Raw genomic sequence first — 27041 nt, 5'->3', positions numbered from 1 at the left:
CCTTGCTGCAGTCCCATGAGCTCTGCAGTAGTCTTCTCTCGGCGATTTGCCGTGGAAAACTTGCTTTTGAACTTGGAGGACAGGTCGTCCCACCCAGTAATTGAGCCTTCTTTAACTCCCTTGGAGATCCATGCTTGCGCGGCCCCCTTGAGAGCGGTTGGAAAATACTTGCACCAAGCCGCCTCGGACCTGGGGCAGAAATGCATGTGAGCCTCATATGAGGCGATATGGTCCTTCGGATCCGAAGTTCCATCATAAGTGATGTGCGACGGGATTTTAACCGTCGGCACATGAGATTCCAGTATCCATTGCTCGAATGGAGAACTGGAGGGCAGCATTACGGCCTTGCCTTTATTCCCAGCCGAAGGGACCGCGCTCCGCCCTCTCAGAGAGGTAGAAGTGGTTTTCGTCCCTGGCTGGGAGGTCTGGGCCTCGGCTACAGGACAGGAAAGGCGGGTGTGCACGCTCCGTTCCCTATCGCCGAGACGGTCGTGAACGCTTCGGCGAGCAGTTTCTGGCCGAGAGGTAGAACTGCTGCTTTTATGGGTTCTGCTCGTAGTGAGCTGAATGGAAGACTCCCTGAAGAAGTGAGAGTTCCTGTTTCTCTCCCTTTCGGTTCTCCAGGTATCCTCCTCCCATTCGCCAAGCTCCTTGAAAGAGGAGAGTTTCCCCCCCTCCTGGCCGAGGCACCTTCGCTGGTTTCTGGTTTGCGGAGGGGTTCGGTCGTGTGGAGGTGGCATGTTCTGGGCCTTCATGGCTTCCATGAGGACCGCTAAGGCTCTCGCTACCTCCTTCGAGTTGGGCCCTGTTAAGGGTGTCCTCGGCTGAGAGCGAGAGTAGGTGCGAATGCTCCGGGATTGACTCCGGGCATGAGATTGGGTCCTTTGACTGGACCAGTTGTCCTCATTTGACCGAGGCGGGCTCGGCGGATGATTGGACTGGATGATAGGAGATTCGGATCTCTCCCTAGGCTCCTCATGAGAGTCGGGTCCCGCAGAGGGGCTCCTATCTCAGGGAGGAGACAGGCTAGAAGTGGGGCGTTCCGAGGGACCCCCTCCTAGTGACTTTCGGCGCTTTCTCAGAGGAGAAGCACCGTCGTTTTTGTTCTTGCGATTCTTAGCCATTGGAACTAAGATTGAGGTAGAACGATTGAAATTGGCTTAAAGATTTTTTGAAAGTCTTCCCCACAGACGGCGCCAAATTGTTTCGGGTGAAAACAATGGGACCTTGCCGAAGGTCCAGTGAATTGGTGAAGACTGGGCTCGGTCCAAATGATGTTGGGCCGAGGATTTCCTGCACAGCAAACACACGTAAACTAGCCTCGGGGTGTTGCCGAGGAAGGCCCCTCCGATGCTAAAGTCAGTACAATGTGTAGAGAGAAAGCTATGCAAGAGAATTAATTGCTTGAGGCTTTGTCTGAATGTGAATCCCCGTACAAATGTAATATTGATGGCTTTTATACCTTGGCATGTATAGGAGAAGTGGGCCTTGGCCCAATTGACTTGCCTTGTGGACTGATCTTGACTTTAGCATAATTGGAGAGTTGAACCTTGACCTTGGGCTTTTAATTAGATCATTTAATGACTAGGCCCAATTGGACTAAATTGGACCCAAACAAGAACTATAAACATGGTGAACCTTAACCCTAGGTCTTTTTTATTAATTGTTTTATTCCTTTTTTAATTTAGACTACTTTTCAATCCCAATTTCGTGACATAGTTTAGTTTCTCCATACCTTAAAGTTAGATTGAATAGCCATCTCTCTGTGGATTCGACCCTATTTATCCTACTACATTGTTAGTTGGTTTTGTTAGGAATTTATTTTTGACAGGTGTACGACAACCTATCAAACCAACATCATTGATATTGTTTGGAACAATAATTGGTTTTAAATTAAATCTCAATAACAAAGATAATAAATAACAACAATCTACCAGTAATATCAAGATCATCATCTGATTTGGAGAAAAATGCTAATAAACGAATTAGATATCAACTCTGAATAATCAAGTTAAAGTGTTTATATTGTTATGGTTGGCTTATTACATCAGGAGTTTGATAAATTGAAGTAACATTAGTAGATACAATATCTTCATCTGGTCCATCAACAGAAGGTTTAATGACTGTAAAGAAAAGTACATTATACAATATTGTGAACAAAAAAAGAACAAATGCTGTATATCCTAAATATGATCCTGATATTTCCGGTGGCTCATCTCTCACTTGCCCCGTCAAATCGCCAATACTCGAGGCTGCATTAATTTTCAAACACATTAATTTTGTTAGTCCTATGGCGCAACATAAAAAAAGGTAACATTATCTTGTGGTGTTACTGTAATAGAAACGAAACCTTTGAAAAAAAAACCAAATTACTCTGATCAGTTTAATTTAGGTGGTGCTACTAGATTTTTACCCTATTTATGCAAATTTGTTAATCATGCACATAGTAAACAAGGTAGCATACACCATCATATAAACTAAAACGACTATTGATTAAAAACGGAGGAAGTAAATTAATTTAATACGATAAGAAAAGGAGAAAAATTAAATAATACCTCTAATTTTAGGTGGATTGACTTGTTTGGAGGAGAGAGAATCAAACTGTTGGTCAAGATCACTAAGAGCTTGTCTAGCCTTATCTTGGTCCACTTCAAAATTTGAATCATTTTCCATTGCTGATGAAATAATCCACCTTTGATGATTACTATTGCCTCTTTTGGGTAGCATAATTAGTGGATTAAATCTCCAATTAATTCCATATAAACCATGATTATTAGTAGTAGAATTATTGGGATTGAAGAAGTGAAAGAAGTTGTTTGTTGTTGTTGGTAATGGAGTTTGAGGTGACACAGAGCAAAGATGATGCATTTGAGGAGGGATAAGGTTGTGCTTTGATTTTGTATTTTTCACCGTCCACAAATATCTAAATCATTTGTTATATTATTACAATTTCATGTGGGTCCATGTGTGTGGCTTGCTCATGAGGGAGGATCTTCTTTAAGGCTCATATGAGTCTATTTCTTGTGATATATTGAGCTATAAATTAGACATAGTTTGGAACAGAGTCTCATTAACTAACCACCATGCTCATTTTAAATTTCATCCTCGAAAAGTAACAACTACCGTATGCTAAATGTAACAAGATATGCTATAGCATAATCAATGCAATATATTCTTTCCAAGTTTGAAACTCCGTATTTTTACAATCTAACTTGTCTAAGGTAATACAAACGCATAGAAAAAGAATAACGTCGAACAATAAGTTGTCAACATTTACATTGATTGAAATCAAAGTGATGGTAAGCTACTAGCTAAGTACTCTACTTGATAGAATTTGATTTACCGTTGTACTCAAATTCTAAATACAATCATATAAATGGGGAATTGACTAGTTTCAAAATATCTATTCGTAATCAGTTTTGCTTATTTACCTCTACTCATAATGAGATTTTCCAAAGTGTAAATATGTTACAAAGTACTTTTTTTACCTTTACTAATTCTTATACTTATTCAAAGTACCAACATGTTACATACTCGTACTAAATCTTACTCCGTAGGCTCTTAACCTACTAGTTAAGTCTAAGGTCATGCGTTTGTATTGTTGTTGTGGCTTAGCCGCTTAGTAAGCCAAAAAAAAAAAAAAAAAAAAAAAAAACTTACCAACCAACATGGATAATAGGCTCTGAGGTGGCACATCCAAACGCCGCCACATCAGCTCATAACCCCAAAACGACAAGTAATGACGTCGTTATGCAACACTCGAGTACAGCATAAAAAAATCAAACAGATTTTGTAAGATCATTACATAAAAACGTTTCAAATAAGTTCGTCGAAATACGTGAAACACCAACCCATTTTTTCTTTCTTCCATCACAAAAATTATCAGAGGAGAGAGAAAATATGAAGAAAGCCGGCGCCGATAAGAAGAAAGTCCGGCGATCATCCGCCGGATCTCTGCAAAGCGGCGGCAGTGATACTCCTCCTCGGGTTTCGCCTCTTTCTCTCTCCTCTTTTTCTCGCATTTTTGTCGATTTTTTTGATGTTTTTTTTGTTTGATGATTTAGGGTTTAAGTTAGTTACAGATCTTGAATTTCGTCGTTTAATTTGTCACATTTTGAATGATTAATTTCTTGATGATGTTTTTGTTTATGGAATTAAGTGTCGGTTGATGATTTTATCTGTTTGGCTGATGAATTGTTTAATTTTGGTGGTAATTTGTTGTGAATTGAGGTTTAATTGTTGTGTTGAATGAAAATTTAGTATGTTTTGCTGATTTTGATTTGAATTTTGTTTGTTTTAGGTTGTTTTTTTCGTAATTGGTTGATGTTAATAGTGTATGAGATCATGGTGTTTAAAGAAGACTAAGCAATGCTTGTCAATTTTGTAGTGATTTCTCTTCGAATATAACATACGCATAGTATAATTTGCGATGTCCGAAGAAAGTTTGTTGCATTTTCGGTAATTGTAAGTTGATTATTGCTTGGATTCCTCTTGATACGGACTTACGGAGCATTTGGAATGAATTAGGGAGAGAGAATAGGAGGGGAGTAGCAACTGTTTCGGGACGGATGGAGCATATTGGAAAGACTGGTACCAATTATGTGAATTCGTCTTTTCGGTGATTTATATGATTTGGTGGCTTGATTTTCTATTCGTTTTTGATTGGTTAGCTCTAGCAGATTGTTTACTTTGGTAATTTGAACCGATTTGAAACAACGAGTATATTACAAAAGCAAATGAGGTGGCTCTTTGATTTCTTATAGATTATTCTTTCCTTGTTATGTAGCCATTTTATCTTATGTAGTTATATTTGTGTTTTTGAGGAGGTGTGGATACATGTCTGATTTTAATTGTTGTGTTATGTTTCAGAAACAAGCTGTAGAGAAGGATGTATACCTGTTATTTGCTGAAAAGGTGAGAGATCATAAAGAATTGGAGTCAAGGTGGGCAGTTTTACAAGAGACACGCGTTGAGTACTTCAGGGGGAAGGATTTTGTGAGATTCTTAAAAAATCACCCAGAGATCAGAGATATACTGGGATCAGATAGCAATCTCGAAGCAGAAGATATTGCCGATGTACTATTGAAGAAAAACCTCATTGTACGATGTGACCGTGTTGTAAAAACTTTAAGGCCGGGTAAGAAGAAGTTGTCAACATGGCCTGCACATTTGGAGATCTTTCCTGTAAGTTTCTTTTTTGCCAGCCTAACCCAACCCCTTACGCCCTGAAATAAGCAGGAAAAGACACGTTTGGAATTAAGTTTGTATTATAAATTAGTATGGTTTGACTTTGAGATATTCATTAGGGTAATTTTTCTTTTTATAAACCTTGCCCTCTTCTGACTTTTAACTTGCCGTGCTGCCAAGTTAGTATTAGAGCTGTATATATGGGTGATCACAGTGTACACATTTGTGAGAGGAGTGTACAGCTGTACACCACTTTCCTCTCACTAAGTTGTTAATAGTATGTTGCTATGCCCTTTAGAAGGCTCGTGCTTTATGTTGCTGATCAAATATGGTTTAGACCTTATTGATTGTTTATTTGCTGGGCATGCGTTGGCTGCTAACTTTTTTTGTTTCTTGAGGCTTTGAGCTCTCATTGTTTCGATGTGGTTTGGAATTAGTAGAGATGTAAGTTTAGTATAATTGTTATTGTTCTTATTCTTAGTGTGTGGTCCACATGCTTCTAAGTGTGCCAGGTAGGATACTGTGCAGGTCTATGGTTTGGACTTTGGAGGGCATTTATTGGAGAAGAGATTTTTTGCAATTAAATTTTTGTATGGAGGGTGGCAAGTTTTAACACTGATCGTCCTTTTTATTTGTTAGACATATTAACTGCCTTTTTTTTAACAGATCTTGACTAAATTTATGAAAGGGCTTCGGTGTGTTTTCTTTGTTGGTGTACATGTTGAAGCTCTAATAACCTTATTGACACAATTTTCTCTGATTTTTTTACAACTGTTTCAAATTCAGAGATGCTTTTACTTTGTTCTGATCTTTGAGATGATTTTAGATCCCAGAATCAGTAGTAGAAAATCTGGTTTTGGTTGGATTGATATGGATTTTTCTCTCTTAATAGAAAAGGGGGTTCGTTTGTCAGGTTTGATAAGTTGTGTTTATGTGTCTCAGAACTTCTTAGTTACTTGGATTGGATTATTCTTTAAGGGATTACTCTGTGGGTAGCTTTTTAGGACTCGATAGTTGGAAATATTTCTTGTCAACTTGATTGAGAAAGAAAGCTTCTTTGGGTTGGTGTTTGTATAGCGCCCCTTTGTGTTGCTTCTCACAATTTTGGCTTCCTTAGGCCAGCATAGTATGAGAACAGCGAGGGTTTGGGGAAAGGAAGGTCTAATAAAAGGGGAAACATTTTCTTTGTTGGACGTGATTATGTAGGCCTTATTTTAGTAATTATTCATTGTCTCATTACAACGAGTAATTTTCTTGTTATAAATTCCATCTTTTGGCCTTCAACATTGGATGGTAAGGGAGCTTACAAGTTGTGTTAGAGACTCTGTTTCTGTTAATTCTGTAAAGATTCTGGCTTCTAGACCGTTATAGTTCATATTACTATAGCTCCTCTACAGCCTCTGTTGTGTCGCCATTTGCAACCAAGCTAATTACTATTGTTTGAAAACAAAACATTGTATGCAATGTCTTGGGATTTTTCTACATCACTTGCAATGATTCTTGATAATGGAGGTGATTGCTGAATATTAGTGCAAATTAAATTGCCTTTCATAGTCACTATGCTAGCCATCTTGCTATATTAGGCATGATATCCTTCCCTTTCCTGGAAACTGTGCTCAATGTTTGTCTCTTCCTTGGGTTTTCTGATGCCCTGTGGAAGACATGAGGTCCTTATATTTTGTGTTCCCAACCTTAAGTCTTAGTCTTATAGTGTTTGGGCATGGAGGTATAAAATACCTTTGATGAACCCACCAGCCTTCACAAGGTGCCCTATATGTAACGGAATATTTCTGACCTTAGGTCTAGTATTATTGTGGCTGTTGCATTTTTTTTTCCCTGGGAATAAATGAAAGAAGGCGTTAGGTGACAAGTCTGTTGACATGGAAGAGATGAATGAAATAGGCGTGGAAACTGGAAAGAGGGGTGAGCAAACGCAGCTGGCTCTCCAGGAAATGATGGTCATACTAAAAGGAGTTGAAGCTCATAATTTGCTTCCCAATCCATTTTCTTTCTGATTTTTATCGTCAATTTATTTCCCTTATTATTCAAGAGTGTATCCATGGTCTTTATCTTGGATTTGTATTGACTCTGTGCGATGCAAGGTTTTGTGAATTGTCAAGTGAAAATTTTCTACAATTTTACTGTTCCTCTATTGTTGTAAGATGCGACTCTGGACTTGTGTTTGGTCGTATTTGTGATGGTGGTTCCTCTAGTTTTCCAGGGTAGTCTGCAGATTATTTTAAATTTACATCTTAAAATGTAGGAATCTGTTTTTGGGTTTGGGTTTGGGTTGGATTTATGTTAATCATATGCTGATGTGAATGAAGTCTGTTCTCTCTGTTTTGACATTCCAACTCCGTGATGTGTTTATACTTAACATGTCTTCGGTTATGGACTTGTTAGGGTACAATCTATGACCATTCATGTCCTCCCTAATTTTGTTATTCAACTTAAAAAGCTGTGATGCTGTTCTTTCTTGTAATTTATGATGAATTAGATGTCCTGGGAATTGGGCGCTGTAGTTTTCTCGTGAATTTCTCTCTCCGAATGTTTGGGGAACGGGAATCCAGCAAGGCTGAGCTAATTCATAATGTATTTTGTCGTAGTTTACTGTTCAGTGTTAAACTGTATCTCTCTGAGTTGTCAATTTTTTTTAATTAAATGATGAACTTACTTACCATGAGGCAATTATCATAATTTTTTTTTCGTATTATTATTCTGTAGTTGATGCGATTATGATTCTTATGAATCTAGGGTAAGATATATTTGCTGTCCCTTTTGCTAAGTAACTAGTCTTTTCTAACAAAAGTCTAAAGTTTTTCTTCCCTCCTGTTGGTGTTCATTTGCTGCTTTTCTTATTATATGTTGCAGGTTCAAACCTTTTCAGATAATGATGCTTTCTTTGTATGGACATTCATAAAGCGGCATCCTTTGTGGCAGACACTTCTCTCATTCTCTTGGCCTGTTTTGACATTAGCAATCTGCTTATTTCCAGTATACCCACACACAGCCAAGCTTGTGGTACTCTACTCGTGTGCTGGGATTCTTCTACTTATACTTTGCGTTCTAATGTGTATGTTTCTCTTGTCTTAATATTTTTTTTGTTGCCAGCAGTAGTTTGTTCCTTGTTATCCTCTTTTTTTCTGAATTTATCCTTATTATCCTGTCCTATACTTGTTATCACTTTCATTTACTGTACTTGTTATCACTGTATGGAGTTGTTGCTGAATCACTAGATCCCTCCACCCCACCTCAAATCTATATTCATCAACTGTCTTCTTTGGTGCAATCTTATTGCATATTCTGCACTGGTAGCTTTCAATCTTATTGAAGATTGCCAGACTTCATCTGATAATATTGCATTAGTATTAATTTGCATTCTATATTCTGTCTGTCTTTAATTTATATATCACTGATTTTGGTGGTTTCAATTACAGTGAGAGCCACAATTTTTGGTGCTCTTTGGATTTTCCTTGGAAAGCGTGTGTGGATTTTCCCCAATATTCTTGCAGAAGAAGCAACATTAAGCGAGTTGTTCCGTTTTTGGCCTAAAAAAGATGAGGAGGACCCACCAAAGTGGACTAGCCGGCTTTTCTATGCTGTAACTTCTGTTGTTGTCATATTGATTTTGAGACATCATGCTCCTGATGAAGCTGCTCGAGCTAGGTTAGTGTCATTATTCAAATTTATTTTTGTTTAGCCCTGTACTTACTGGTGTCTGCCTTTCTGAATTCGCATTTGATTTATATTTTCAAAAATCATTTTTAGTGTTGTGGTGCAATTGCCTAACCAATATTCCCTCCGTTTCGTATTAGTTGCAACACTACTATATTTGAAAAGGACCCACCATTATTTTATAATTTCTCTCTCCCACCAATCCTACTTTCACAAATATTTTATTATTTCTCTTTTCTACCAATCTCACCGACACTACTTTTTTTTTTTTATTATTACTTCTATCTCTTACTAACAATACTTTATAGCCTAGTCTATAATTTTCTTAAACTATGAGCCAAGCCTACTGTTGCAACTAATGCGAAACGGAGGGAGTAATACCCATGTTGGATACTGGACACTTTGAAATGGCCATTGATATTTCAAATTGTGCCAAAATAATGCAGACTTCCTTGGAGATGAGACTATGACAGGCCCCATCATATAGTTTGGTTTTAATTTTGTTTTGCGACCATGTTCTTCTAACAGAAGTGATAACCCAATAGGAGATCCTTGCTTTTATCATCTAAGGTCTAGTTACGGAACCACACACAATACGTTTAAATAATATCAGAATCAGATTTTGTATATCCTGTACAATAGAATGAAAAACATTAAGAATTTCAGTGTGGATGGAGCCTTAGCAAGATGATTTACTCAGATTGGGAAAGGTGCTACAAATTCCACTGGTAATTGGAGTGTAGAGTTAAACACCCTTAGACTTATAGTTGCATATAGATTTTTTTTTTTTTATATTTTATATTTACGGAGTACAACCCATAAAAAAAGCTGTGTTGGACAACTGTCGCAAGGAGGTCAACAAGAGTATGAAGTAGAGAGAGAAGATAGTAGGTGTTGAGGCCCCATTTACCTGAGTTTTTTTTCATGGTTAGAAAAAATTTGAAAAAAAATGTTTTGTATGCTTTTTAACTAAAATGGGACTGTGGCAAGTATGAATTTCTTATTTAAAATACTTTGTTGAATCTAACTGAGAAAGGAATCTAGGACCCCGGTGATAGGTTTAAGTTGAAGGGAATAGAGTCTAATGGCCAAAGTTTATGTTTTCAGGTACCAGAGGAGGGTTTCTAACATCATCGATGATGTCCTGGAGTGGTCCCCGAAACTGGCTATCTCAGGAATAATGAAGCAACAACCTGAGGGATTCAATGTGACTGACTTTCAAAATGAGTCTGCAAGTGATATTGGATCAAACTTTGAGGTGCCACCACCACCAAGTAGCGTAGATGTTGATATTGATGTTGGTGATGAGCCTGTGGAAGAAACTGTAGAGGATATCGAGGATGACAAGGGGCAGTCACAACAACATCATGGAGGTGAATAATCGGTGGTGTTAATTTTGTCCTACTTAAAAACTCAGTTTTATGGCTACCATTTTTGTTACAATTCTCTCCCTTTACAGTGTAAAACCATGTATTTATCGTGTGAGAGAAACCTAGGGGATCCTTTCATCTGATTTTATTTGAATTGAACTTATTAGACCTTATTGGACTTTAATCTTGGTTTCGCCTTTTTTTACAACTAAATTTGCTTAGACATTTGTTCATAATATTTATATATATATATATATATATAGACAAAGAGCTGTCAAAAACTGACCCAACCCGAGAACCAGATCTGAACCGGCAATAACTTGAACCCAACCTGTACCTGGACAATGGGGTGAAACTAGTGACCTGTAACCCGACCTGAACCTGAACCTGAACCTGATGTTAACTAACAACCGATTTGATCCAATATTTGTTGACTTGAACCCGAATCTGCTCCCGACTTGAGAGTAACCGTCAACCTACCGATTCAATCCAACCCAACAACAATCTGAACCTGAGCTAGTGCTCGACTCAACTAAAACCTGTACCCGAGTCATGGAAGGTTTAATAAAATTTATATGCCTTTTGTTCAACTTATATAGTGGTACAAAACTATAAACCCACAATCCGATTCAACTTGTATACCTTTTGTTCTTTATTACTCATGTATAGGTTTAATAAAATCTTGATAATGCTGATCAAATTATGGAAGGTGTAATTATATAGGTTTAACTTGAACACATCGATATTTATTGGAATTGAACTTGAACCAAAACCCAATTCAACACTAACTCGAACTCGAAGGTACCATCTATTAACCAAGTCAAACCTGAGTCACACACAAGCCGAACCTGAAATTGAATCCGATCTGAATTGGCTCGAATTGAACTCGACATATATCCGAAAAGATGAACGACCCAGAGTAACCTCAACTGAATTGATCCAACCGGAACTTGAACCTGATTTGAGGCAAGATTGACCCGACATAACCTGATCCTAATTTATTCCGAGACATGATTTGACCCATCCCAAACCCGACTTGGATACCCGAATCGACAGCTCTACTAATCGGAGCGAGTTAGGAGGTGTCAGGAGTTGGTGTTTGAATTCATGGAACACTACGAGATGAATCCCGGGATCATATAATATTGTGTAAACCCATATATGACCATTATCTGGGAACGTAAAGGCCCCGTGAGAGCTTATAGACAACACAAGAGGAATGTACGAAAACAAGTAAAATCACCATTTAAAGGCAAATTGGATGGTTCCAACTACCCAATTAAACACTCGGAGAGTATTCGGGACCATGGTAAACATCTTGACAATTTTTATTTACTAGCGAAAAAAAGTCAAAAAATTACAAAATTAAAGGCTATATAATGATCATATACGGTTTCAAACGGCATTATATGAGCCCAAGATGTATCCCTTAGGATCTCAAGGCTTTTCGCCACCGGGCCTCGAAACCTCAAAATTTCCTTAAAAAACGTGGATTATTAGCCTTCAATTTTGTAATTTTTTGACCTTTTTTGGCCCGAAAATAAAAATTAACGAGATTTTGACCATGGTCACTAACACCCTCTAGAAGTCAAATAGGGTCGGTGGAATCATCCAATATGCCCTTAAACGGTCATTTTAGCTGTTCACAGCTTGTAGTGATTTCGTAAACTCAAGCCTACATAGACGTTTATGACAATATATAATGATCATATATGGCTTCAAACGGCATTATATGAACCAGAGATTTATCCCTTATGGGTCTCAAGAATTTTCGTCAACGGGCCCCGAAACCTCAAAATTTCCTTAAAAAGCGTAGATTATAGCCTTCAATTTTGTAATTTTTTGATTTTTTTTCGCCCGGAAATAAAAATTAACGAGATTTTGACCAAGGTACCTAATACCCTCCGGGAGTCAAATTGGGTCGGTGGAACCATCCAATATGCCCTTAAACAGTCATTTTACCAGTTCACAACTTATAGTGATTTCGTAAACTGTGATCGTCTGTAGGCATATCAACCAGTTCACAACTTATAGTGATTTCGTAAACTGTGATCGTCTGCAGGCATATCAACCAATATTGCGGGTTACAATACCAATTTATATAATAGAATTTATGAACTAACCAACAAAGTAAACCAATATTATGACATAATCCACCTTTTTCCCTTGGATGACAAGTGTCCTGCATGCTAAAACAAAGTGTGTGAAAGTGGTTATATAGGTGAACAAAAAACAAATGGTTAGTTGGGATTGAAGAAGTGCACCGCTAGCTAAAAGCGGGTAAAATCGCGATTGAAGAAGTGCACCGCTAGCTAAGTTACCCTCACATTCATTTCACCTCACGTATCCTTGTCAAAAACTAAACACTGACAAGATCAGCAAAAAGAATACTTTTAATCTAATCTATACACTCAATTAAACAAACAAATTGTTCAGTATATAATTTCAAATTCTCTAAAATCAAAATCCCCAAAATCACAAAGTTCACAATCCCCCTCAATGAATGAAAGAGTGCACCCACTTGTCACATTACTCAAGCTCATCATTTCCCTAACTTTAAATTGCACTTTGTGTTTTCGTAAACTCAAGCCTACCACAGAAATTTATGACAATATATAATGATCATATATGGTTTCAAATGGCATTATATGATCCCGAGATGTATCCCATAGGGTCTCAAGGCTTTTTTCCACTAGGCCCTTTAACCCCAAAATTTCCTCAAAAAACGTGGATTATAGCCTTTAATTTTGTAATTTTTTAACCATCTTTTGCCAGAAAATAAAAACTGCCGAGATGTTTATCATGGTCTCTAATACCCTCCGGAGTCCAATTGGGTCGGTGAAACCACACAATATGCCCTTAAACGGTCATTTAACTCGTTCACAACTTGCAGTGTTTTCGTAAACTCAAGCCTACCACGTACGTTTATGACAACATATAAGGATCATATATGGTTTAAAACGACATTATATGACACCGAGATATATTCTTTAAGGTCTCAACACTTTACGCCACTGTGCCCCAAAGCCTCAAAATTTTCTAAAAAAGCGTGGATTATAGCCTTCAATATTTTAATTTTTTGACTTTTTTCGGCCGGAAATAAAAATTGCTGAGATGTTTACCATGGTTCCTTATACCCTCCAGGAGTCCAATTGGGTCGGTGGAACCACCCAATATGCCCTTAAACAACAGTCATTTTACCCGTTTGCAACTTGCACCGATTTTGTAAACTCAAGCCTACCACGACAATTATGACAACATATAATGATCATATATGGTTTCAAACGGCATTATATGACCCCGAGATGTATCCCTGAGGGTCTCAAGGCTTTTCGCCACCGGATCCTGAAACCTCAAAAATTTCTTTTAAAAGCGTGGATTATAGCCTACAAATTTGTAATATTTTGACCTTTTTCGCCTGAAAATAAAAATCAACGAGATTTTGACCATGGTCCTTAATATCCACCGGAAGTCCAATTGGGTCAGTGGAACCACTCAATATGCCTTTAAACGGTCATTTTACCGGTTCACAACTTGTACTCATTTCGTACACTCAAGCCTACCACGTACGTTTATGACAACATATAATGATCATATATGTTTTCAAACGGCATTATATGACACCGAGATATATTCCTTAAGGTCTCAATACTTTTCGCCACCGTGCCCCAAAACCTCAAAATTTTCTAAAAAAGCGTGGATTATAGCCTTCAATATTTTTTTATTTTTTAACGTTTTTTCGTCCGGAAATAAAAATTGTTGAGATAAGGTTCCTAATACCCTCTAGGAGTCCAATTGGGTCGGTGGAACCACCCAATATGCCCTAAAACAACGGTCATTTTAGCCGTTCACAACTTTTTCCGATTTTGTAAACTCAAGCCTACCACCACAATTATGACACATATAATGATCATATATGGTTTCAAACGGACTTATATGACCCCGAGATGTATCCCTTAGGGTCTTAAGGCTTTTAGCCACCGAACCCCGAAACATCAAAATTTCCATAAAAACCGTGAATTATAGCCTACAATTTTGTAATTTTTTGACGTTTTTTCGCCCTGAAATAAAAATTAACGAGATTTTGGCCCTAATACCCTCTGGAAGTCAAATTGGGTCGGTGGAACCATCCAATATGCCCTTAAACGGTCATTTTACCTGTTCACAAAGTGATTTCGTTAAACTCAAGTCTACCACGGATGTGTATGACAATATAAATGATCATATATGGTTTCAAACGGCATTATATGACCCCGAGATGTATCCCTTAGCTAGGGTCTCAAAGCTTTTCTCTACCGGGCCCTTAAACCTCAAAATTTCCTCAAAAACGTGGATTATAGCCTTCAATTTTGTTATTTTGTAACCTTTTTTCGCCCAAAAATAAAAAATGCCCGAGATGTTTATCATGGTCCCTAATACCCTCCGGAAGTCCACTTGGGTCGGTGGAACCAACCAATATTCCCTTAAACGGTCATTTTACCCGTTCACAACTTGCAGTGATTTCGTAAACGCAAGCCTACCACGTACATTTATGACAACGTATAATGATCATAAATGGTTTCAAACGGCATTATATGACACCAAGATATATTCCTTTAGCTCTCAACACTTTTTCGCCCCTGTGCCCCAAAACCTCGAAATTTCCTAAAAAAGCGTGGATTATAGCCTTCAATAATGTCATTTTTTGACGTTTTTTCAACCGGAAATAAAAATTGTTGAAATGTTTACCGTGGTTTCTAATACCCTCCAAGAGTGTAGTTGGGTTGGTGGAACCACCCAATATGCCCTTAAACAATGGTCATTTTACCCGTTCGCAACTTGCACCATTTTTGTAAACTCAAGCCTACCACGACAATTATGACAACATATAATGATCATATATGGTTTCAAACGGCAATATATGACCCCGAGATGTATCCCTTAGGGTCTCAAGGCTTTTCACCACCGGGCCCTAAAACCTCAAAATTTCCTTAAAAAGCGTGGATTATAGCCTACGATTTTGTAATTTTTTGACCTTTTTTCTCCCGGAAACAAAAATTAACGAGATTTTTACCATGATCCCTAATACTCTCCGGGAGTCAAATTGGGTCGGTGAAACCATCCAATATGCTCTTAAACGGTCATTTTACCCGTTCACAACTTGTAGTGATTTCATAAATTCAAGCCTACCACGGACGTTTATGACAATATATAATGATCATATATGGTTTCAAACAGCATTATATGTCCCCGAAAGGTATCCCTTAGGGTCCCAAGGCTTTTCTCCACCTGGCTCCTAATCCTCAAAATTTCCTCAAAAAACGTGGATTATAGCCTTCAATTTTGTAATTTTGCAACCTTTTTTCGCCCGAAAATAAAAATTGCCGATGTTTATCATGGTCCCTAATAGCCTCCGGAAGTCCAATTGGGTCGGTGGAACCACCCAATATGCCCTAAAACAACGGTCATTTTACCCGGTCACAACTTATAGTGATTTCGTAAACTCAAGCCTACCACGTACGTTTATGACAACATATAATGATCATATATGGTTTCAAACGGCATTATATGACACCGAGATATATTCCTTAAGGTCTCACCACCTTTGCCACTGTGCCCTAAAACCTTAAAATTTCCTAAAAACGGGTGGATTATAGCCTTCAATATTGTAATATTTTGACGTTTTTTTGCCCGGAGATAAAAATTGCTGAGATGTTTACCATGGTTCCTAATACCCTCCAGGGGTCCAATTGGGTCGGTGGAACCACCCAATATGCCTTTAAACAACGGTCATTTTTACCCGTTCGCAACTTGCACTGATTTTGAAAAGTCAAGCCTACCACGACAGTTATTACAACATATAATAATCATATATGATTTCAAACGGCATTATATGACTCTGAGATGTATCCCTTAGGGTCTCAAGGCTTTTCTCCATCGTGCCCCGAAACCTCAAAAATTTCATTAAAAAGCTTGGATTATAGCCTTCAATTTTGTAATTTTTTGACCTTTTTTCGCCTGGAAATAAAAATTAACGCGATTTTGAGCATGGTCCCTAATACCCTCCGGAAGTCAAATTAGGTCAGCGGAACCATCTAATATGCCCTTAAACGGTCATTTCACACGTTCACAACTTGCACCGTTTTCGTAAACTCAAGCCTACCACAGATGTTATGACATTATATAATGATTATATATGGTTTCAAACGGCATTATATGACCCTGAGATGTATCCCTTAGGGTCTCAAGGCTTTTCGCCAACGGGTTGTAACCTCAAAATTTCCTTAAAAAGCGTGAAGTATAGCCTACAATTTCGTAATTTTTTGACCTTTATTTCGCCCGGAAAATTAACGAGATTTTTACCATTGCCCTAATACCCTCCGGGGGTCAAATTGGGTTGGTGGAACCATCCAATATGCCCTTAAACGGTCATTTTACCCGTTCACAACTTGTAGTGATTTTGTAAACTCAAGCCTACCAAGGACGTTTATGAAAATATATAATGATCATATATGGTTTCAAACGGCATTATATGACCCCGAAATGTATCCCTTAGGGTCTCAAAGAATTTCTCCACCGGGCCCTCAAACCTAAAAATTTCCTCAAAAAACGTGGATTATAGCCTTCAATTTTGTAATTTTGTAACCTTTTTTCGCCCAAAAATAAAAATTGTCGAGATATTTATCATTGTCCCTAATACCCTCCGAAAGTCCAATTGGGTCGGTGGAACCACCCAATATGCCCTAAAACAACGGTCATTTTACCCGTTCGCAACTTGCACCGATTTTGTAAACTCAAGCCATCACCACAATTATGACAACATATGACGATCATATATGGTTTCAAACGGCATTATATGACCCCGAGGTGTATTCCTTAGGGTCTTAAGGCTTTTCGCCACCGGGCCCCGAAACCTCAAAACTTCCTTAAAAATCGTGGATTATAGCCTACAATTTTATAATTTTTTGACGTTTTTTTCGCCTGAAAATAAAAATTAACGAGATTTTGACCATGGTCCCTAATACCTTCCGGAAGTCAAATTAGGTCGGTGGAACCATCCAATAGGCCCTTAAATGGTCATTTTACCCGTTCACAACTTGTATTGATTAAATTCAATCCTACAACGGATGTTTATGACAATATATAATGATCATATATGGTTTCAAATGGCATTATATGACCCCGAGATGTATCCTTTAGGGTCTCAAGGCTTTTTTCCACCGGGCCCTTAAACCTCAAAATTTCCTCAAAAATCGTGGATTATAGCCTTTAATTTTGTAATTTTGTAACCTTTTTTAGCCCGAAAATACAAATTGCCAAGATGTTTATCATGGTCCCTAATACCCTTTGGAAGTCCAATTGGGTCGGTGGAACCACACAATATGCCCTTACGACGTTCATTTTACCCATTCACAACTTGCAGTGTTTTCATAAACTTAAGCCTACCACGTACGTCTATGACAACATATAATGATCATATATGGTTTCAAAAGGCATTATATGACACCGAGATATATTTTTCAAGGTCTCAACACTTTTCGCCACTGTGCCCCAAAACCTCAAAATTTCCTAAAAAAAACGTGGATTATAGCCTTCAATATTGTAATTTTTTGACGTTTTTTCGCTCGAAAATAAAAATTGCTGAGATGTTTACCATGGTTCCTAATGCCCTCCAGGAGTCCAATAAGGACAATGGAACCACCCAATGTGCCCTTAAACAACGGTTATTTTACCCGTTCAGAACTTGTAGTGATTTCGTAAATTCAAGCCTACCACGTACGTTTATGACAACATATAATGATCATATATGGTTTCAACCGGCATTATATGACCCCGAGATATATCCCCTAGGGTCTCAAAAAATTTTTCCGCCGGGCCCCGAAACCTCAAAATTTCCTCAAAAAAGTGTGGATTATAGCTTGAGTTGTCAAAAACTGACCCGACCCGAGAACCTAACCTTAACCGACAATGATCTGAACCCAGTTGTACTCGGGCAATGAGGTGAATCTAGTGACCTGTAACCTGACCTAAACCTGACCTGATCTTAACCAAAAATCGATTTGATCGAATACTTGATGACCTGAAACCGAACTCGAACTTGCATCCGACCTGATAATAACCGTCAACCGATTAAATCCGACCCGAAAACAATCCAAACCCAAACTAGTACCCGGTCCAATTAAAATCAGAACCCAAGTCATGGAAGGTTTAATAAGATTTTATATATCTTTTATTTAGCTTATATACTGGTATAATTTTGTAAATCCTCAATCCGATTTAATAAAATCTTTTGTTCAGCTTATATACCTTTCGTTATCTATTACTGGTATATAGGTTTAATAAAATCTTGATGATGCTTGATCAAATTATGGAAGGCGTAATTATATAGTTCAACTTGGCCACATCGATATTTATTATATCCGAAAGGTGAACGACCCGTTATAACTTGAACTGAAATTGATCCGACCTGAACTTGAACCTGATCTGAAGCTAGATTAACCCGACATAACCTGATACTGATTTAACCCGAGACCTAATTTAACCTAACCTAAACCCGACTTGAATACCCGAATTAACAGCTCTACTTAGACATGCCCAACTTATAAAAATAAATAGAGGTGAAGTGAAAAGTGATTGCACACACTCTATATCCAAATCATTTCAACATGTTTAATCTCATTTAGTATACTTCCTCCGTTTCTATTTAGTTGACGCGTGTGATTTAGGCACATATATTAAGGAGAGGAGAGAGAGTGATAGAAAATGAAAAAGCAAGTGGGGTAACTTATAAATGCAAGGTAAAAAATTTACCCAAAAACGAAACGTGTCAACTAAAAAGAAACTTCCTAAAAAGGAATATGTGACAATTAAAAAGAAACGGAAGTACTATAAATTAGAAAGGAGTAAAACAAAAAATATGAAAGGCACCTTTTTTTTTTTTTTCCCCTCGTGTACATACATTGCACTTACAACATTGTTTACAGTTTTACTTATGCTTGTGTCACCCTCGTGGAAAATTGAACAAAAACGTTGAAGATGCCCCCTAGCATTGTCAACTCTCCAATTTCGTTGATTATATGATTGAACAGTCTAGTGCCCATGAATCTACCAAAAATCAAAGTAGCTTCTTATACGTATTTTCCTACTCCAATTGTCACCCTGAGCAGAGCAAAACAAACCAGCAGAAGCTCACTATTCAGCAAAACCGCGTAAATGCCAGTAAAACATGCAGAGTTAGTCTAAAGTAGAATTGTTAAACACAAAATCTCGGTAAACCTATTTGTTCCAAACACTTTATGAGCTGCAGCCAGCCAAGAGTATAGTAATATCTCAAATACGAACCTAATAGCACCATAAACCTACCAACTATACAAAGTACTAAAATGAAGTAAAAGTCATCAAGATAGAACATACAAGCTACCAAATGATGATATCTTAGCCTCATTATCCTTCCTCACTAACCTAAAGCTCTGAACTACTGAAAAATAAAAACTACAAACTGTACATAATCCAGAGGGTATGCCGATAAACACAAAGGCCATCAAACTGCTAATTTGCTATCCAACTTTATCCTACTCTCCCTGACACCCACAAGCACTATTAACCAGCCAAGAATGATTTGCCGCTTGGCCATTTAAGGCCAAGAGAAGATCCAATCTGCCATAAAAAGATAAAGAGAAATAGGACATATACATCTTCTATCCAGGTAGTTGAATTCTCGACTCCCTTGTTATGCTCAAACTATCAGATGGCTAGTGCACATTGCGGAGCCTGGTCACTGGACATGCTGCTACCCCATTGCTGGTTCGACTGACCTTCCCCAGTTCTAGTTCCTCCTGAACCGTTGGAGATGTCAGCACGTTCTTCATGGGCCTCATGCAAATGGGACCCTCCTGCATCTGATTGTATATAAAAATCCAGAGGTAAAAAGAGAATAAAGGCAACATCCTGAAAATATCCAATGAAAGATCAGAAGGGTAAATCAAAACCTGATGATTTATTTTTCTCATCAGCCGAGTGGCCAGAACCTTCAGCTTCACCCTTCTTCGCAAAACGTCCTCCTGTACCTCTAGCCCTTCTCAAAGCATGTTGGTGGCGAGACTCGTGTAGGTATGGCTACAGAAAAGAAGAGGGAAAATAAAAAAACACATTAAGGATGCAAAGCATTCAAAGATCACAAAAGACAATTAGATACAAAGTCTACATGGATCAAGCATGCAATTACCTTTCTGATTTTGATAAGTTTCCTCTCCAGCTCAGCTTTAGCACGAACCTGCCTCCGCCTCAAGATTCCATGATACTGCTTAGCATTGACATAAACAGGTTCTTGTGCCATCTCAAGAGGTAGAGGCATCCTGGGTTGATGCATCCCATAAAACTGGGGAGGAACCTAGTCATATCATACATTCAAGGAAAGATTTAGTCACACAGGCACACAGCATTACCCAACTTGAGCCTAAAAACAAACAGCATATCTTATTCTTAAAATTAAGGCCAAACAGATAACAATGTTTTGGACGAGTCTGAAAGCACTTGATGTTGACAGATGAAAGAGATCTCTTAACGTGGGAAACCTGTAAAATTGTAAATACAATCGCAAACACAACTGTCCTAGCTAGCTTTATAAAAATTATACAACTGTATAACATTCAATCCACGTCAATTAGAAGTCAATTCCCCCCTCCCCTGCAAAACAATTACTACTGTAATAAAAGATGGGAGAGCTGTCTCGGGTTGAAGGTGGATAAAGCACATCACCATAGATAAAACTCATCCAAGATCATCAATTGGGAAGATAATACTACACTCATATTTCCCTGAAAATAGAATCCTTTATAAATCCTAAAACTTCCAATTTTCACAAGTTGCAAGATTGAGGCATTTATCATAAACCTTAGGCTAACCACAAGCACTAAGACAAAAGTGATGCTAGGACAGAACCTTAAGACATAAATCCAATCAGTAGTCTGGAGAACGCCACAACCCTGATAATCTTGTCAATAGAGCCTTTCCAATAGCAGAATAAGCTATTTTATGCTTAAGTCTGCCAGCAAATAGTCATTTCAAAAAATTGATTTAGACAGGTTAAATTACAGACTTATTGCTTAAAGAAAAATAATGCATACGTGTGCCTAAGCCTGGAGACTGTCAGTTTGAAGTTCATTTATTTTCTTTATTAAAGGCAATTGACATTTTAAAAGTGACTGCTTGTCATATATGAAGTAGAATGGAGGTCTATCATGACCATCAATAAAAAATATATATGAGAGGTGACTTCCAAGAGTGGGAAAAACGGAGTCAGACAATTTTAAATCCTACTTACTCAGTGGTAATTATGCCTCTGCGAACATGTTAAGTAGGATATGTATTGAGTCTCCTATTTCAGTATTTCTGCTCCTATGCATAAATGACAGAAATCTGCAAGCATTCTTTTCTTTAAAGGTTCCAAGTTCAAATCTGTACAGAGCTAATTGCAGTTATGTCACTGTATGTAGCCGTGTGGTTCTAAATGAGCTTATGAGACTGCTAGAGAGTGGAAAGTGGTTTCAGAAAGGACTACGTACTGCTTGCAGTGAGAATGTCATTACGCTAAATGCAGAATTATTCTAGCTGAAGAACTGCAATTGAAGAAGTTTCTCATGCACAGAGAACAGATGCAGAAGAGCAGCAGTCATTTCAGAAAGTGAATTCCTAGTAGCAAAAGCCCTTTTCATATCAAGTAAACTAGATGGCCTGGATCTAAGTTATGAAGAAGAGGGTGGTCAGTGTCACTACTCTAGGGATCATCTGTGTAGCTGCTAGTTCTTGGGGGCATAATGAGATGTTGGAAAGAGAATAATGTGGTAAGATGGTAATTTAATGAGCTTTAGAACAAATTGATCTAATAAGAAGGGGAAAAGGTGATACTTCCACATCATAAAGGATCACATGGGAAAAACAAACATACACTGGACAATAGGCAAACACAACCAGACAACAACAAATTAAATCAACAACACAGCTTTTAATTTATTTCACTACATCCCTTTTTCTTTGAAAATTATCTTGCCCTCAAAGAAAATCACAAATTATAAATTAAGAATCATAGGTTACTAAGAACATGTAAAACTCCTAGTGCACTCCCCACTTCCCCTATGACAAGAATTCTCCAGTTACGAATATATAAAGTGACCTACCAAGGGCTGAGATCCATAGGCAGCCATCATTCCTCCATAGTAGAGATCAGGATAAGGAGCTGACGCGCAGGCCTGCATATAGCAGTATAGCATTACAAAAATAGTTGGTTGTAGTATATTCATAATAGCACTAATCATCATTTGTCAAATCTAGCAGAGTCAGCAAAAAATGACATGTATCACTTACAATTGAGTGACCAACAAGTTCTAGCTGTGGATGCTGTGAATAGTAATCTGCACTTCCAAGAGACATACTAGACTCACCATATTGCGATTTCTGAAGTTCGTGCCCACAGCTACTGTCTGAGGCAGGAAAAATAAACTGATTAGCATAGTGAAGAGAATCACATATTGGTTCCTTAATCAAGCAAAAAAGCAAATTAGATTCCTACTTCACATTCTAGGACAAGTCCAGCAAGTCTGCAACTCATGTACAAACCTTAAAATCTATCAATGATTTCCTGTTTACATACTACATACAGCCACATGCCCATAAACACACACACACACACACACCCATCCCAGCCACCAAAAAATAAGGAGGGAAAATCAGAAAGCAAATAGAGTATGAGATACTTCTTCCAATCATAGAGCACTACTTTATGAACATGACATTATGTTGGTTGGTATAATGATACCCCCTCCATTTCTAAATAATAAGCCACATGTAATTGAAGGTGCAGCTAAGGAATTGGATAGAACTATCATAATCATCCTTATTGAAAAAATTTGCATTTTTACCACGCCATAGTACCCACAAAGTATTCTTTTATTTAAGTTATCATCAGTTAAGACTAATATGGACAAGTTGTAAGCTTTGATCGACAAAATTTAAAATGTGGACTAGTAATAAAAAACGATCCAAAATAGAAATGTGGCCTAATATCTAAAAGAGGGAGAAACATATATGTGGAACAATACCTCGAGGGGTAGAAGTAGAACCTGTAGTTTCTGAGTCTTTGCTGGTCTCTTCTTCATCATCCCCTGCATTGGACAGTGACTGGTCATCTTTAGATTCCGACATCTCAACTGGATGGTTAGGCAACGTTGGTTTAGGAACACTTCCAACTGCATCAGTTAAAGGCAATGGACCATATCCAGCCGCTCGCCACCACTGATCAGAACAAGCTGCTGATGGTGGAGTATTAGTGTGGGAAACAGGCTCGGGTTGGCTTGCCAAAATAGATTTTGATGGCATGCTTCAGTTACACACTTAAAATGGCATCAATCTCAGATATTCAACTTTGAACCTGCAATGGGTTAAACCTAAATCAGCCTAGAGATTCTGCAAAAATAGCATCACAGAACCAATCATGTGATTCTAACATTGGAAAAATACAAGTCAAATCCCTAAGCAAAATTTTGAGCAAAGATCCTGTTTTCCAACTTTGCATCCAGTTACTGAAGTAATTCTCTAATTATCGTTTTTTTAATACTTGTCTTGACATTAGTCATCTCCTCTTTATAAAATTTTCCTGACATAACCTATCCACCAATCAAGAACAAGATCTCATACTCTCGGAGATATAAGAATACTAATGACTATTTCTCAGAAACATGGTTTGTTACTTCCCCCTATCTTATCCTTATCCATTCCTATCACCTTTGGCATTAAATTATCAGAACTAATGAATTCACCAACTTCAAGTACTCTGGAGAGGCTTAAACCAGCTTCACAATCTATAAGCTCCCTTCGAGCTTGACATAGGAATCAGCCGAGTTCCAAACCAATTTGGAGTCATCAAATACTATAGATCCCCAAGTGATAAAAAACATATATCATCATCCCCTTCCAACACTTCCTGGGCACCAAAGTATGACGGGACGATTCGTTATCTACTAGATCAATTGTCACATATCTAAGCAATCGCCTGTCTTAACCCCTTTCTAAGAAAAATTGACAAAGATTTATATCACCTTCGACACTATCTATATCACGATAACTCAATCACTGTATATGATCGGAGACTTTCTTCAATCAATATCTCTCTAGGTTGGTAAGTATTCAGGTAACTTAACATGCAGAATGCCCCAGAATTTGGCAACCTTCAACACTTTGCAGCTGAGAGACCATAATTCACTCATAATTTCAGGCAAAATAAATGCAACATTTATCAAACTATAAGACCTATTAAAATTATAATCACAATTTCAATATTCAACCCAAATCAATTTAACCAAAATCTCAATGTAAATCCCAACAACCATTGACAAAGTAAAACCCGCCAAAATTCCCCAAATTATCATAATCCAGTCCTCCAGCTCAATCAACGATGAAAATCAAACAAACAGAATCACAAACAATTAATACGGAATTCTCAGAACAATCAAAATTTATAGATATCGACATGCAGAAACCCTAACAACTCAAAATAAAATTACCCAAAAAAAAATCGAAAAAAGCCAAAATTCGCATCGAATTATAAACACAAACACCAATTAAAACCTCAAAAAAGACGGTCGAAACTCAACAAATTCAAATCAGACCAATCGGAATGCAAAAAAGATACTTACTTGGAAGAAAAATTCTCGCTTGGTGAAACAAAAGGGAATTAACAATAAGAACCCTAAAATTTTGAGAATTTCAAAAAATTGGGGGAAATTAAACTTTCAATTGAATATATCAAAATTAATTTGAAATTCCACCCAAAAATCAAATTGTAAAAATTTAATTTTGGGTACTTTTTTGTTTTTTTAATTTTCTCTCTCTAAATTTTAATTTTTTTTCTCCTCCAATCTTGTGAAGAAGGAAGTCGTAGCAAAGTCTTTTCGTTGGGTAGTCTTTTTTTTTTTTTGTTTTTTGTTTTTTTTGAAAATAAATAAATAAATAATAAAAAAATTGAGAGGAGGAAAATAAACGGGATGACAGCGCAACAGAAGAAGAATGGTATAAGGACGACACGTTGAAGTGTTCCAGTGCTCTCGTGTTACTTCACTATACCTCTTCACTCTTACTACTCTCCCCTTTAGCCGCCACTAGTTTTCACTCTCTTTTTTTTAAAAAAAAAAAAAAAAAAAAAAAAAAAAAAAATTGATTAATTTTTTATGCAAAATTGAAATTACCTTACATTTGTCAATTTTTGAAATTTGGTTAAACAAAAGTTACTAAAACATACATGTGTTAATGATAGACTTGGTATTAGAGTAATAGGTGGGTTAGGGATATGGTTGGTTAAAGGCCCTATTCTTTTGAGCTGCTTTGCTGAAATCTAATTTGCTTTGTTAAAATCTACTGACTCAATCTGGTCTGCTAAAATTTGCTTTGTTTGCCTAGCAGCTTAAAAGAATAGGGTCTAAGTATGCCAACAAAGAGGAGAGTCATTTCATTGGATCAAAGTGGATCGGGTCAATGTAGTCATTTAGAATGTACATGTGTTAATGCTAGTCTGCTAAACCCGATATAATGTATTAGGTGGATTCATTTATGCTTGGTAAGGACGTAAGGTCATTGACTAGCAAGTAAGATCATAAAAGGACTATATTTAAATGGGTTAAAGTGGTTCGGGTCAATGTGGATTTGAGTCTATAACAGATTTGATGATTGACTACTAATAAAAAGATTGAGCAAATAAAAATTGTAACAGAGGTAGATAAATAAAACTAAGTACTTGTAAATACTAAACTATGCATACATGTAATTTATTTTTAATTTGAACTATTTTCCAAACCCTTTTGCCTTGACCCAAACTCTATACCAATTGCATCACCATGTTCTAACTAGACCTAGTTAATGTAAGAGGCTCTTATTGTGAAATTTGAGTATTTAAGTTTTGGAGAACGGTATGTAGCACATAGATTATTGAAAACAAGTTTGCTTAGTGTTTAACATGATCCCAAAGGCTAAAGGCATTAGACTAATATTAGAACAATATTGACTTATACTTGTATCATATATGTCAACATATGATTAAAACTCAAAACTCGAAATATGTGAAATGATTGTATTTGCATAAGTTGTAAGTGATAATATTTCTTTGTCAAAAAAAAAAAAGTGATAATATTTCATATATTAGTATTCTGATAATTTTAAGAACAACCCTTTATTTTATGGTGAGATCACAATATTGTTGACCAAAATTAGAGTTGAAAGTTTGAAAAGTAAACAAACCAATACAAATATACAATTTTTATGACAAGCAATAATGATAGCTCCAAGAAATTGATGTATTGTATTATTCAAGTCCCTAAAGTAACCCTATTCAATGTCACCAAAAATTGCAGCACAATTTAGATGCAATAATAAGAAAAATGGTCAAATTCAGCTATTTTAAATTAGTAGATTGATGAATTATATTGACTCAATCCACTGCTAAAGATCAAAGATTTTGTTTATAAATGACAACAGTTCTCAACAATTGACCAAAAATATAAAAATGGATATAAAATCCTTGAATTAATAGTAGTATATACAAACTTTTTTCTCAAACCTTAAAAACCTAACATCAGGAATATTTGCATAGGGCTTCTAGAGTTCTAGGAAAATGTGTTGGTATGTAAGAGTAAGAGCAGCTTTTGGGAGTCCAAGAAGATACCAAGTCCAATATTTAAGGCCCATTTACCAATACACATTGTCTGCAAGCATAGGACTTGATATGCTCGTTCACTTGGGATAATGCTATAAACAATTTTTATGTACAATAGTCAATCTAAGACA

The 27041-nt window shown here is 37.1% G+C and overlaps 2 protein-coding genes and 1 long non-coding RNA gene across 5 annotated transcripts; 1 reads left to right on the top strand and 2 right to left on the bottom strand.

The window, feature by feature from the left end:
* Nucleotides 1–1999: 1999 nt before the first annotated feature.
* LOC145606028 (uncharacterized) lies at nucleotides 2000–2901 on the bottom strand. The gene is made up of 2 exons (XR_014105197.1): nucleotides 2556–2901; nucleotides 2000–2252 (listed from the first exon to the last, which is right to left on the bottom strand). It is a non-coding gene; the product is annotated as an uncharacterized LOC145606028 (long non-coding RNA).
* A 902-nt stretch (nucleotides 2902–3803) lies between these two features.
* On the top strand, nucleotides 3804–10405 carry LOC145605355 (translocation protein SEC62-like). Its single transcript, XM_081661394.1, has 5 exons — nucleotides 3804–3987; nucleotides 4870–5184; nucleotides 8059–8260; nucleotides 8625–8853; nucleotides 9970–10405. Exons 1-5 carry the CDS (start codon nucleotides 3901–3903, stop codon nucleotides 10241–10243), a joined length of 1107 nt encoding a protein of 368 aa, XP_081517520.1. The 5' UTR covers nucleotides 3804–3900; the 3' UTR covers nucleotides 10244–10405.
* Nucleotides 10406–19478: 9073 nt separating this feature from the next.
* On the bottom strand, nucleotides 19479–25159 carry LOC145605157 (nuclear transcription factor Y subunit A-1-like). 3 transcript variants are annotated; one of them, XM_081661184.1, is made up of 7 exons: nucleotides 24902–25159; nucleotides 23309–23637; nucleotides 22575–22690; nucleotides 22388–22459; nucleotides 20437–20601; nucleotides 20201–20327; nucleotides 19479–20110 (listed from the first exon to the last, which is right to left on the bottom strand). In XM_081661184.1, the coding sequence occupies exons 2-7, from the start codon at nucleotides 23583–23585 to the stop codon at nucleotides 19956–19958; spliced, it is 912 nt and encodes a 303-aa protein (XP_081517310.1). In that variant the 5' UTR covers nucleotides 23586–23637; nucleotides 24902–25159; the 3' UTR covers nucleotides 19479–19955. The 3 variants fall into 3 exon arrangements, with proteins under 3 accessions (XP_081517310.1, XP_081517311.1, XP_081517312.1); XM_081661185.1 differs by having other exon boundaries at nucleotides 19479–20104; XM_081661186.1 differs by having other exon boundaries at nucleotides 23330–23637.
* Nucleotides 25160–27041: the final 1882 nt, after the last annotated feature.

Source organism: Chenopodium album, chromosome 22 (assembly GCF_948465745.1).
Source record: "Chenopodium album chromosome 22, dcCheAlbu1.1, whole genome shotgun sequence".
Classification (NCBI taxonomy): domain Eukaryota; kingdom Viridiplantae; phylum Streptophyta; class Magnoliopsida; order Caryophyllales; family Amaranthaceae; genus Chenopodium; species Chenopodium album.
Note: the sequence above shows the minus strand (reverse complement) of the source record. Positions and strands in the feature narration are given on the sequence as shown.

Bases quoted from the DNA above. Each gene is read 5' to 3' on its own strand.
- LOC145605355 (XM_081661394.1), top strand. From the start codon at position 3,901: ATGAAGAAAGCCGGCGCCGATAAGAAGAAAGTCCGGCGATCATCCGCC. The intron at 5,185-8,058 runs GTAAGTTTCTTT...TATATGTTGCAG, and splicing joins CACATTTGGAGATCTTTCCT to GTTCAAACCTTTTCAGATAA. The intron at 8,854-9,969 runs GTTAGTGTCATT...TTATGTTTTCAG, and splicing joins GATGAAGCTGCTCGAGCTAG to GTACCAGAGGAGGGTTTCTA.
- LOC145605157 (XM_081661184.1), bottom strand. From the start codon at position 23,585: ATGCCATCAAAATCTATTTTGGCAAGCCAACCCGAGCCTGTTTCCCAC. The intron at 22,460-22,574 runs GTAAGTGATACA...TGCTATATGCAG, and splicing joins AACTTGTTGGTCACTCAATT to GCCTGCGCGTCAGCTCCTTA. The intron at 20,328-20,436 runs GTAATTGCATGC...TCTTTTCTGTAG, and splicing joins AACTTATCAAAATCAGAAAG to CCATACCTACACGAGTCTCG.